The sequence below is a fragment of the Sitodiplosis mosellana genome, unplaced genomic scaffold (genome assembly GCF_009176505.1).
Source record: "Sitodiplosis mosellana isolate CC-2019 unplaced genomic scaffold, AAFC_SMos_1.0 Smas_scaffold_5, whole genome shotgun sequence".
NCBI lineage: Eukaryota > Metazoa > Arthropoda > Insecta > Diptera > Cecidomyiidae > Sitodiplosis > Sitodiplosis mosellana.
This window is the reverse complement of record NW_022595248.1, coordinates 1120257-1132262: the sequence shown is the minus strand read 5'-3', so window position 1 is coordinate 1132262 and position 12006 is coordinate 1120257. Positions and strand designations below refer to the sequence as shown.

At 38.2% G+C, this 12006-nt stretch overlaps 4 protein-coding genes across 4 annotated transcripts in view; 1 reads left to right on the top strand and 3 right to left on the bottom strand.

The window, feature by feature from the left end:
* LOC129566934 (uncharacterized) overlaps positions 1 to 12006 on the bottom strand; it is a 175728-nt gene that overhangs the window by 130738 nt on the left and 32984 nt on the right. The gene's annotated exons all lie outside the window — the stretch shown is intronic.
* Positions 4174 to 5847, top strand: LOC129566978 (zinc finger protein 37-like). The gene is made up of 3 exons (XM_055443427.1): positions 4174 to 4308; positions 4458 to 4621; positions 4710 to 5847. Exons 1-3 carry the CDS (start codon positions 4300 to 4302, stop codon positions 5845 to 5847), a joined length of 1311 nt encoding a protein of 436 aa, XP_055299402.1. The 5' UTR covers positions 4174 to 4299.
* Positions 6296 to 8699, bottom strand: LOC129566922 (N-lysine methyltransferase SMYD2-B-like). The gene is made up of 2 exons (XM_055443316.1): positions 7100 to 8699; positions 6296 to 6979 (listed from the first exon to the last, which is right to left on the bottom strand). The coding sequence occupies exons 1-2, from the start codon at positions 8398 to 8400 to the stop codon at positions 6628 to 6630; spliced, it is 1653 nt and encodes a 550-aa protein (XP_055299291.1). The 5' UTR covers positions 8401 to 8699; the 3' UTR covers positions 6296 to 6627.
* Positions 8745 to 11072, bottom strand: LOC129566921 (SET and MYND domain-containing protein DDB_G0273589-like). Its single transcript, XM_055443315.1, has 2 exons — positions 9520 to 11072; positions 8745 to 9362 (listed from the first exon to the last, which is right to left on the bottom strand). The coding sequence occupies exons 1-2, from the start codon at positions 10869 to 10871 to the stop codon at positions 9044 to 9046; spliced, it is 1671 nt and encodes a 556-aa protein (XP_055299290.1). The 5' UTR covers positions 10872 to 11072; the 3' UTR covers positions 8745 to 9043.

Sequence of the window (12006 nt, the reverse complement as noted above, 5' to 3'; positions counted from 1 at the left end):
CATGATACAGAGCTAATGGAGGAAGCAACAGATGACGATCTTCCATTAATTGCTTTGGGAGACCATCAACGGATGCGTGTACCAATCGAGCAGCAAGTAAATGGCACCACCACAAATGTGCACTGCAAGGAAGCCAACCAAAATTCTACATCGGGTTCAACAATGTCAGCGAATGCAATCCATATGGGTGGTGAAACGTCTGCAGCGAAACAGTTGAAGCCGAAAAAACGATTTGGATGTTCTGTTTGCCCATTTTCTACTATGTACAGTCAGAATTTGATCCGACACAACCGAATTCACACCGGCGAAAGGCCATATTCATGCGATCGGTGCGGAAAAGAATTCATAGATGCAACAAACTTAAGGAGGCATTCTACGACTCACACCGATGTGTTCCCGTTCCATTGCTATGGTTGTTCCCAAGGATTTTCGCTGATGACTGAGAAAATAGCTCATCAAAAAGAATGTCAAAACCGTCGGTATGAATGTCATATCTGTAGAAAGTACGAAACTTCCTATAAATCAATGATGAAAAGTCATATGCGATCACATACTGGAGAAAAGCCGTCCCGCTGTGAGATTTGCATGAAACGTTTTGCATGGGCTGCTAATTTACCAAGACACATGAACAACATTCACAATGCCAACAAAAAATCCACCAAATGAATCCTTAGCTTCGATTAGATTGTGATGACAGCCGATTCCACATCAACAATTCGAATCAAACTCTATTCTCAATAGAATATTAAGCTTGTTGCTTAATCTAACCTAACCGAAAAATTTTTTAAACATAAATTTAAAAGAAAATGTTCCTTTTTTCTACTCTTAATGTTTAAATTTATCAAGCTTAGGAAGAAAATAATAAAATTTCAATTTAATGATCGAATCGTTGTTTTTTTCCTTGTATCTTTCTTCTGTTCCTATATAATGTAAGACGCGGCTAAAATGATTTTTGACATTTCCTGGACAATCTTACGAAATTCACAGCTTTGTTTCAGTTGTAGACAAAAAAGTGTCAATCCATCCAAATAGGAGGCTTCGTTTCAATCAAGAATCTTACCTCTTTGAAGTTTTTTCCACCAGCTTCGATTTAATCTCCAAAGCAAATATGAAACACATTAAAAACCATTTCCAAATAAGAATCATGTATTTTATTTAGCGATGAAAAGAACCAAAACTATCAAAATCATTAAATGATTTGCAATGAATTGATAAGAAAAATGATAAAAACAAATAAAATGATGCAGATATCTATCAGGGATCGAAAACGGTTTAACGTTTCTCATACAAACCGATTTCGGAACGGTTTCACTGCTTTGCTCTCTGTTCATCGGAGCGAACCATATCAAGCGGAACGTTCTGAGAATGGTTTGTATGGGCAACGTTCAAGCGGGTTGTCACTGTGTTAGTGTCGTATACTAATACACGTAAGCATAAACGTTTCTGTGTGCCATACAAACCATTTTTCAGAACGTTCCGAATGGTTTGGTTTGTTCACACACTTAAACCAAATATTCGGTTTGGTTTGGTTTCGATCCCTGATATCTATTTGTAGTAAGAATTATTGAAGATAAGGTAATTTTCTAGCGACTTTAGTGCCTATGGTTTGAAAAATCCATCTGTTTTCTTTCCGAATTGAAGTATTTGCTTCTGGTTTTTTCGATGGTCTGTTCGTTGATGTCAGCGTGAATTACCAATGTTCTGTAGCCAACAAATACACCGTGCAACACATGTTTCTGCACATGAGAAATTCCGATTGCTTGTTTTAGAGGACCAAAAACCAAGCACCTTTGCATCATTAGTTTGTTCGAAACCACGTCTAGATTTTTTTTTATCGACAATATAAGACAAATTTCAGGTCAAAATGAGCAAATCACAAACATAAGCATCGATTTGACAGGTAAAGGCAAATGATTTCTACCTTTTCTGCCTTTGAACAACTAGTATGATCCTTTACAAACATTTTGGGTACTTACATGACCAAATCGAGTGATGTTTTCACATATTTCTGGCCGCATATTTGGTTGGTTCGAATTCAACTCTGAAAGAATCGACTTTTGGCCAAAAATCCTTAAATATAGGCTTTTTAGGGATAGTATCTTAGCGCAAAGTTATTTTTTCTCGAAAATATGGGGAGTCTACCCAGACCAAATCTCTCAAAATTGACTTTTCGAGGTACCTTCTGAACAAAAGTTACGTTTTTAATGCATTTTGCTATGAAAATATCATTTTTTGTTCGGGAGGTACCCCAAAAATCATTTATAAGAGATTCTGTGTGGGAAGATTCCCAATATTTCTCGAAAAAATTAATTTTTTACTAAGAAACTCATCCAAATAGTGTATTTTTGGGGTACCTCCCGAACAAAAAATGTTATTTTCATAGCAAAATGCATGAAAAACGTAACTTTTGTTCGGGAGGTACCTCGAAAAGTCAATTTTGAGAGTTTTTGTCTGGGTAGACTTCCCATATTTTCGAGAAAAAATAACTTTGCGCCAAGAGACCATCCCTGAAAAGCCTATACTTAAGGATTTTTGGCCAAAAGTCGATTCTTTCAGAGTCGAATTCGAACCAACCAAATATGCGGCCAGAAATATGTGAAAACATCACTCGATTTGGTCATGTAAGTATCCAAAATGTTTGTAAAGGATCATACTAGATGTTGAAAGGCAGAAAATTTAGAAATTATTTGCTTTTACCTGTCAAAACGAAGCTCATGTTTGTGATTTGCTCATTTTGGCCTGAAATTTGTCTTATATGTGTCGATAAAAAAAAGTCTAGACGTGGTTTCGAACAAACTAATGATGCAAAAGTGCTTGGTTTTTGGTCCTCTAAAACAAGCAATCGGAATTTCTCATGTGCAGAAGAAAAAGTTGAAATTTGTTACACGGTGATACCACATGCACTGCAAAGTTTTCTGCATTTCAATCGTTTCGTTGATCGGATGGAAGCGGTCATATTTGTCCAAAAATTTGATCGCATTTTTTTCGTAGTGTTCAATGGTGCTCCAGCCTATAATGCATTGGCTGCATGTTGTGTTTGATTTACTAAAATTTCTAGGTTGTATTAACCAATTTATGAAACTTACCAATACGATATGAAAATCTGTTCGCTTTTCTGGATTGGCTGGTTCACTTACAGATAAAGCGACTGTCAATGTTGAACCAACCTACATTGCAATGGGAATGCACGAGTTATTGATGTATGATCCAAATGGGTACATTCCAGCTGCAAACTCCCCAAAACAATACGATGAAACCAGACCGTTGGTTCCATTGGTGATGCAGCATTTCGAATCAAATAAGTGTTCAATCACATGCATGAAATGAAAAATGAGGTGCTGTAGGAAACGACAATGTTTTGCTGTCACAAATCTCTGCTTAAAATCCGGAAAACCGATGAGAGCGGAATAAGTGTAAGCTGATGTAAATGGAATCGCTTCCAATTGTTCGATCGACAGTTTATCGTGGTTGTGAATCAGTTGAAAAATTGAGCAAAAATCCTTTTCTGCAGCATTCAAACCATCGCCGTTTTCACCATTTAAAAGGCGCTCGACTGTTTGCATAAGTATATCAAAGTATATCAACGTCAGGGAATGCGATATTCGTCTTGACAACCATTTGCACGAGCAACTCTAGAATTACGTGGGCAGATGGTGGTACCAGAATTTCACATTCATATTTGTGGTGCCGTGCTTGCATGCAATCTTCATTGCAGAACATTCCAAGAAGGCACTTTTTGCAGGGAATGAAATTGTTCGAATCACCAAATGGTGTCTATCGTATTACACAACGATTGACTGTTCTGTTCATACAACACACACAACAACATGCGTATAGCGGATAAAATTTTGACACTTGATGTTATGGATAGGATAAAGAAGACAAATTTGAAAATGGGAAATTGAAAATGTTCTTCCAGTCATTTGTTGTAACTTTGAATACCTTTTTCAATTCATCTTAAAAATTCGACCAATTCAAAGCATGCTTCTACATATTGACATTTTTCGCTCAACAAAAGTGAGTTTGGGCCAAAAATTCCAATTTCCCGTTTAAGCATAATGTATAACAGTCTGTCCTAATTCGATTCCATTATGACAGTTGATATATCATTGAATTGGCCATTTTTCTCTCATTCGTTTCTCGTTTCATTCTTCATTGCACACAACACGTTGTTGACTCCGCACATTTTCTTCGCTGTCACAAGTAACACAGAAGTAAATTCGATTTTGAAAACCAATTGGAATTTCATTCAATCTAATAGGACTGCGAAGAGAATTCAGTGAATCTAATAATTGAATCATGTCAAAGGTAAGAATGGATTTTGTGATTTTCGTACGTGTAATGAAAATGTGAAAAACTCTTCTTGCTGACGTCATCGGTTCGGCGGGTGAATATATTTGTTTATTTGTCTGAATATTGAAATGGTCGGATGTTTCTCATTTTCCATACGCGTGTAGATGAATTCGATCATGAGCTGGAAAGAGGAAATGGATAAAATGCTGGCTGGATGTGAGCGACAAATTGAGCAATCCTTGACCAATATGAAGATGTCAGCCCGCACCTGTGGTTTGCAATTCAATCGCGAATTTGAAGATTACTTTTTGGCTGCTTCAAATAGCCGGTGAGTTCAGATAATTGCTATTATTCCCAAAGGCCCCATCTGAATGTAGACAAAGTGATATCAAGTATCTATTCTACTTGCCTTCCAGCATAAAAGCAATTTACGAACGATTCAAAGTCACATTGTTGGAAGAACGAGTCAATGGCAGCTCTAGCGCCAATTTGACAAGTGTGGTGAATCAGTGTCTCGATCCAAAGGACATCAAAATAGAAGAAACGAATACTGAATCGGACCCAATCGAAATCGTTGACTCTACTGATGACGAAGACACGGTTGGACTGAGCAATGGTTCGCCAAGAGAAGACCAGGCTAAACGATCAACCAGAAATGAAAGTGCTGATCTTACTGTGGCAAGTAGCTCAGCTTTAGGACGGAATGAAGTCGGTTTCAGTGGATTGTTGGAGAATGAGCTGATTCAAGGCGACAACCACACAGCCAACCAAAAAACATCTGCAAATACCAGTGTATTCCAAGGTCAATCGCTTGTCATTGAGCTTCAAAGATTGTCACCAGATTTGATTGCATCCTACATTGGAGGTACAGATTACGTTGAGGGGGAACATGATACAGAGCTAATGGAGGAAGCAACAGATGACGATCTTCCATTAATTGCTTTTGGAAACCATCAACGGATGCGTGTACCAATCGAGCAGCAAGTAAATGGCAACACCACAAATGTGCACGGCACAGAAGCCAACCAAAATTCGACATCGGGTTCAACAATGTCAGCGAATGCAATCCATATGGATGGTGAAACGTCTGCAGCGAAACAGTTGAAGCCGAAAAAACGATTTGGATGTTCTGTTTGCCCATATTCTAGTATGTACAGTCAGAATTTGATCCGGCACAAGCGAATTCACACCGGCGAAAGGCCATATTCATGCGATCGGTGCGGAAAAGAATTCATAGATGCGACACACTTAAGGAGGCATTCTATAACTCACACCGATGTGTTCCCGTTCCATTGCTATGGTTGTTTCCAAGGATTTTCGCTGATGACTGAGAAAATAGCTCATCAAAAAGAATGTCAAAACCGTCGGTATGAATGTCATATCTGTAGAAAGTTTGAAACTTATGGTAAATCATTGATGAAAAGTCATATGCGATCACATACTGGAGAAAAGCCGTCCCGCTGTGAGATTTGCATGAAACGTTTTGCATGGGCTGCCAATTTACGAACGCACTCGAACAACATTCACAACGCCAACAAAAAATCCACCAAATGAGTTTTCAGTTTCGATTATATTGCGGTGACAACCGATTCCACATCAACAATTCGAATCAAACTCTATTTGCAATAGAATATTAAGCAACAAAATCGAATCGAATTTCTTTTTAAGGAAAGAATTCGAATGAAAATGTTTGAATGTTTATCTCTTTGTTTCAATTCATCAAGATTAACACCCAACAAGGCAAAAATAAAATTTCATTTGTATGATCGAATTGTTGTTTTTTCCTCGTATCTGTTTTCTATAGGATGTAAGACGCTGCTAAAATGATCGTCGACATTTCCTCTGGACAACTTTACGAAACTCACAATAGTGTCTCAGTTGCAGTCAAAAAAGTTTCAATCCAACCAAATGGGAAGCTTCGTTTCAATCAAGAATCTTACCTCTTTTGGATATTTTTCATCAGCTTCGATTAAAACTCCAAACGAAAAAATGTCCAAAACAATTTCAAAGTATGAACACTATTTATTTTATTTATCGATGAAAAGAATCAAAATTTAAAGAGAAGAAATTGAATTTACAATTAATTAAAAATGGCTGTAATCAAATTAAAATGTGTATGATAAGGTAAGGCTCTTGTGATTTTACTGCCTCTGGGCAAGAAAAATCTACACGAATATATTAGAAAAATATTAGCAAATCTCTGTTAGTTGTTTAAGAAGAAATCAATATTCCATTTCGAATTTATGAATAAAATCAAAGAGAACTAATGCACTGTCTCGGCTATAAAATCTGATAAAATGCCAATGATCTAATGCAAAATGAATGAAACAAAATTTAACGAGACTTCTGAGTCTGTGCGAGTAAAATCCAGATGAGCATTAAGTTGTCGCGCATGAACAATACATCATGATTCGGATAGACACTGTTGTACTTTGCTACCAATTCGATGGCCTTCTTTTCGTATTGCTCAATCGCTTGCGACGATAATGCCCAAAAATCTTTGACCGTCATATCAATCACTGCTGCTACTTCGACCCAAAGTGGATCTTGATCCACGTGGAGCTTGGTTGGTGGTGATGACGGTTCATCGTCCAAACAGCGACAGCAATTGCATTTGAACTTGTATCGGATCTCAACGTGTTTCTCTTCCAAGTCGTTGTCCAATTGGAATGAATGGGTGCCTGGGCTGCAATCGAACAGAGATGAAAATTTAGGAATTAAAATGAATTCGAATTGGATGGATGGAAAATTTGACAGAAAACATGTTTATTTTACTTCTTGAAAATGTGTGAATCGTGCTACTTACTGATACGATCGAAGGATTTGTTCGCCTTTTTCGATGGGCCGAATCACTTTGGCGATCAAACGGTCGTCGACGGAGAACCAAATGACGTTCGGAACACAAGAGTGCTTAATGTAGCCCCCAAACGGATAGATTGCAGTCGCATAATGCACGAATGTGTGTCCTCTGATGGGCTCATCGATGTCTTCTTGCTGCAGTTCATATAAATCGATGGCGTATTCCGTAACGTTATGCAAGTGCAGAATCAAGTGCTTCAGAAAACGTTGTCGTTCTTCTGTGTTGAAGATTCGCCCAAAATGCGGCTTCTTCATGACCGTGACGAATGTATCAGCGGCTGGACGCAGTTTAAACTGTTGATCGGTCGATATTTCGTGTTTGTTGATGAGACGAAACAATGAACAGGCCTGCTTCTGAACGGTGCTTGTCAAATCAGTCACATCTTCCCCTTTTTGTAATGATTCGACCGTCTTAACCAACACATCGATATCTGGGAACGCACTGACGATTTTCTGCAGTATTGGTTCAACCAACTCAGTCGTTTCCTTGAGTGTTGACATCGACATTTCTTCATGCAATGAATTTTTGATGCAATTTCCGTTGCAATAAACACAGAAACTGCTTATCTTGCTTGGCACAAAGTTCTCTAGCTCTTTGTAACAGCCGCCGCATCGACTGTAACGACTGGCCGATGACAGAGCCGGTGTGATTGCGAACGATGGCTCCACCAGAACTGTTTGCCCAATCTTGAGATCACGCGTTGTGACGACATGATAACCAAAATCGTCGCTTTTGCGAAATTCCAAACAGCCAGCGACACCAGCGAATGTTTCGTGTTCATTGAAGCTTAGCGTTGGTTCATGACCAGTGAATTGCTTCGCTTTGAATTCCTCGTCCTCCAACAAATACTTGCATTTATCTTCGCGAGCAGTTAGTTCGTGCGTGTAGCTCGATTTTTTTGCCAATTCAATGTCGATCAATGCCTTCTGAGGCAAATCCAATTGAAGAAAACATTTTGAGCGTTCAGCGTATACCGATCCCAACTCTGGTGAATCAGCGGTGTACAATGCCAAACTATTGTTCAGTTCGCGTATTGCCGCAATGTAATCGCCGTCCTCGAATAATTGTTTACCTTTTGCTTGATGTTCAGCAGCATTCACATTGTTCTTTCCATTTGGTCCACTTTGTTCAACAGCCTTGTCGTGTTCGGCTAAATTCACCTCATGCCCAACAACAGCAAAAATATCGATGTAACCCAAATTTGATTGTTCTTCTTTTTTCCACAAAACATTTAACGGCGATGACATTTTTTATGCGATTAAAAACAATGATGAATATTCTCAAACTGATTTTTTTGGCGACAGAAAATCGAGCGAACAATTTTATTTTTGCGCGATACAACAAAATTCGATTCTAAGCGTAGAGAAGCGTCTATCTCTAACACGTACACGATGCTAATTGATGTGACAGCGGCAAAGCTGCACAAAAAATGCGTAGATTTCAGTTCAATGTCAATGTTTGACGTTTCGTTGTGGTGGGGCAAAAACAACAATGTGCGAGCAACTACGCTATTTTTGGCATACCAAATGGATGAAACTTTGAATTCGAGTGCGATTTTTTTTCTGCTTGAAATGTTGTTGAAAATGATGAATGCGCAAGAAATGTACACTTTTTATTGAAAAAAAAAAATTCCAACTGATGAAGATTTGGTTTGATGAACCACATTTGATTTCATTTTGTTCTATTTTTAGTTGATTAACGATAATTTTGCTGTTGATTAATTTAAATGGTTACGAAAATCTATATTTTTATCGCTTTGAAACTGATGTGAATATTTTTATATGATTTTTTCTTTCTTATGTTTTAGAATTTACTATTTATATGTGTAGGAATGTTTGTGTTGAGCCAGAAAAGATTTGTTGCAAGCAACGACAAAATGACTGTGACTATTTAGAAATATTGCGACAGCAAAATCCAAATGAGAATCAAATTGTCCTGGATTGAACACGGAGAGATGTCGTTGTACTTTTTCACCAGTTCAACTGCCTTCTTTTCATATTCGTCGATTTCTTCGCGACTCAGCTTTCGGAAATCTTTCAGCTTCATTTCCATCGGTGCCATTGCTTCAAACCACTGTTGATCACGCACATAGTTGACATTTTCAGATGGTTCGTCTGAACAATGTGAGCATTGGCATTCGAAGTTGTACCGCTCTTCGATTGGTCCAATTTCGAAATCTTTTTCGGATTGATAGGTATTAGTTGCTGGCCTGAAAGAAACAAATTCATGAATGCTTTGAATCGTTTTCAAAATCTCAACGTAAATATTCGAATTCTGTATCGGATTTCCTCAAACAAAAGTCCGATAGAATGTTTGAATGATAAAATCTGCGAACAAATCTATCGAATGGAATGAATTACACTTACAAATACGATCTGAACACCTGTTCCCCCGTCTTGATGGGCCGAATCACTTTGCCGATGAGTCGATCGTCGATTGAATACCAGAAGACATTGGGCACGCAGGAATGTTTCATGTAACATGCGAACGGGTACACGGCACTTGCATAGTGAAGAAATGTGTGGGCCATGATTGGTTCATTGCTGCCGTTTGGGCTGTATTCGTGTAAATCGAATGCGTGTTCGGTGACATGGTGCAAATGCAGGATTAAATGTTGCAAAAATCGTAATTGCTCTTCGGTTTTGAATATCTCTTTGAAGTCTGGAATGTCCATGACCATAACAAAGGTATTAGCCGATGGAATCAACAGTTTCGCTTGTTGATTGTGCTTCAATTCATGCTTGTGAATCAGCTTGAATATTGAGCAAAATCTTTTCTGCTCCATACTCGACAAATCGGTGACTTCCTCGTCGTTGACTAACGCTTCGACAGTCTTCATCAATAAATCGATGTCGGGGAATGTGACAGTGAGCTTGTGGAGAATTTTCTGAACTAAATCGGTTGTTTCTTTACGAGATAGATTCGGTAAACCGCATTCGTATCGATGGAATGACTGTTCCTCACAATTCGCGTCACAATAAAGACTGCCAATATAATTCTGATTGCTGCATGCGATGAAATTCTGCATATCTTTGTAGCAATTCCAGCAGCGATCACGGCCGATGTTTTCGAATCGTTTGGGTGTGATTGCGAACGATGGCTCCACCAGAACTGTTTGCCCAATCTCGAGATCACGCGTTGTGACGACGTGATAACCAAAATCGTCGTTCTTGCGAATTTCCAAACAGTCAGCGACGCCAGCGAATGACTCGTGTTCCTTGAAGCTCAACATTGGTGCACGTAGTTTGAATCGCTTCGCTTTGAATTCCTCGTCCTCCAACAAATGCTTGCATTTGTCTTCGCGAACGGTCAATTTATGCATCAAATTTGCCGGATAATTCGATTTTCGAGCCAATTCAATGTCAACCAGAGCCTTTTCCGGCATGTCCAATCGCAGAAAACACATCGAACGATTTGCATACGCAATTCCCAGCTCCTCTGAACCATTTGTGATTTTCGTCAAACCACAGTTAAATGTGAACATTGCTTTGAAGAAATCGCCGTCTTTGAAAAAGTCTTTGCCACATTCACGGAGACATTTTGCGAACGCTTCGTCTCTTGTGTAGTTAAATGATGCTTTGGACATTGCATATTGCAATTTGACCATTTGCAAACTCACTTCGTGTCCTTTGACATTGAAAATATTAACGTATGAATCCGAATTCGGTGATTCATCTTTTTTCCATAGAACGTTCACTGATGTTGATGGCGACGACATGTTGAATTTTGTTTAATATTTCGGGCGCTGTTTATGTTCGATGACTCAGAATGCTGTTTGCTAATCGTTGACAGAACTGAATGAAAACCAAACTGATGCTCGGTCGCACAGACGATGGCGTCTAACGCACACACATACAAATCAATTGGTTTGGTGCACAATACAAATTGGCGGCATTGAACACTACGTGCTATCCAAAGCAAGCAAATTCCAGTTCAGCGGTGACAGTTTGACATTTCATATCTAATTTCCAACTTTAGCGTACTCTGGTGCTACGTAATGAAAATACCGCGATTCAAAGTATGAATTTAAACGAATGATTCAATGCATGTATTTATCCACCAAAAACACAGAGAAGATTAATTTTATTGGCTCTTTGACAATGATCGTTTTTTTCGTTTTAGCAATACCTTCAATAATCTCTCATTTGTCGTGACGTTTTAGCGTTCAATTTTCGATTAACAAAATTGACCATATCATTGCTGAACCGCCAACTAAAGACAACCATCAAGTGGCTATTACATAACTTTATTTTGCACATTTTACTTTCAATATGTCTTATGCTCTGAATTTGAATTCATTGATTAGTTTCATAAAATGCATTCACAGTTGAATTGCATGTTAACCTATCTAAAAAAAAAGTCCAAAAACTAAAAAAAAAAATTCCTGTATTTATGTACATAAAATTAAAACAAATGAAAATAAAAATATATAAACGTTTATTTCTAGGTATCGAGTTTGGTGTCTATCACACACTTATAATCTCGCATTGATTGTATACAGAAAACGAAGTGTGAAATTGTGGGGCGACGTGGATTTCGTGCGGCAAAATTCAGTACTTATTGGTGTGATTGAGCTGTAAATAGCCGTAAGTGATTTCGACATATTGTGAAATACCACGAAATCACACCAATTAGTACTGAATTTTGCCGTACGAAATCCACGGCGCTCTACAATAGTTCAAAATTTGACAATAAACGGGTGGTGTCTATTGTTTGAAATTAATTCGTTATAGAATGAAAATATTGAAGCCAGTAACAGATCTACATAATTTGTAATGTTTTGTGCATGGCAGTTGTACCGTTGACTGGATGAATTGAGTCATATTTTTCCAACAATTCAATTGAAATACTTC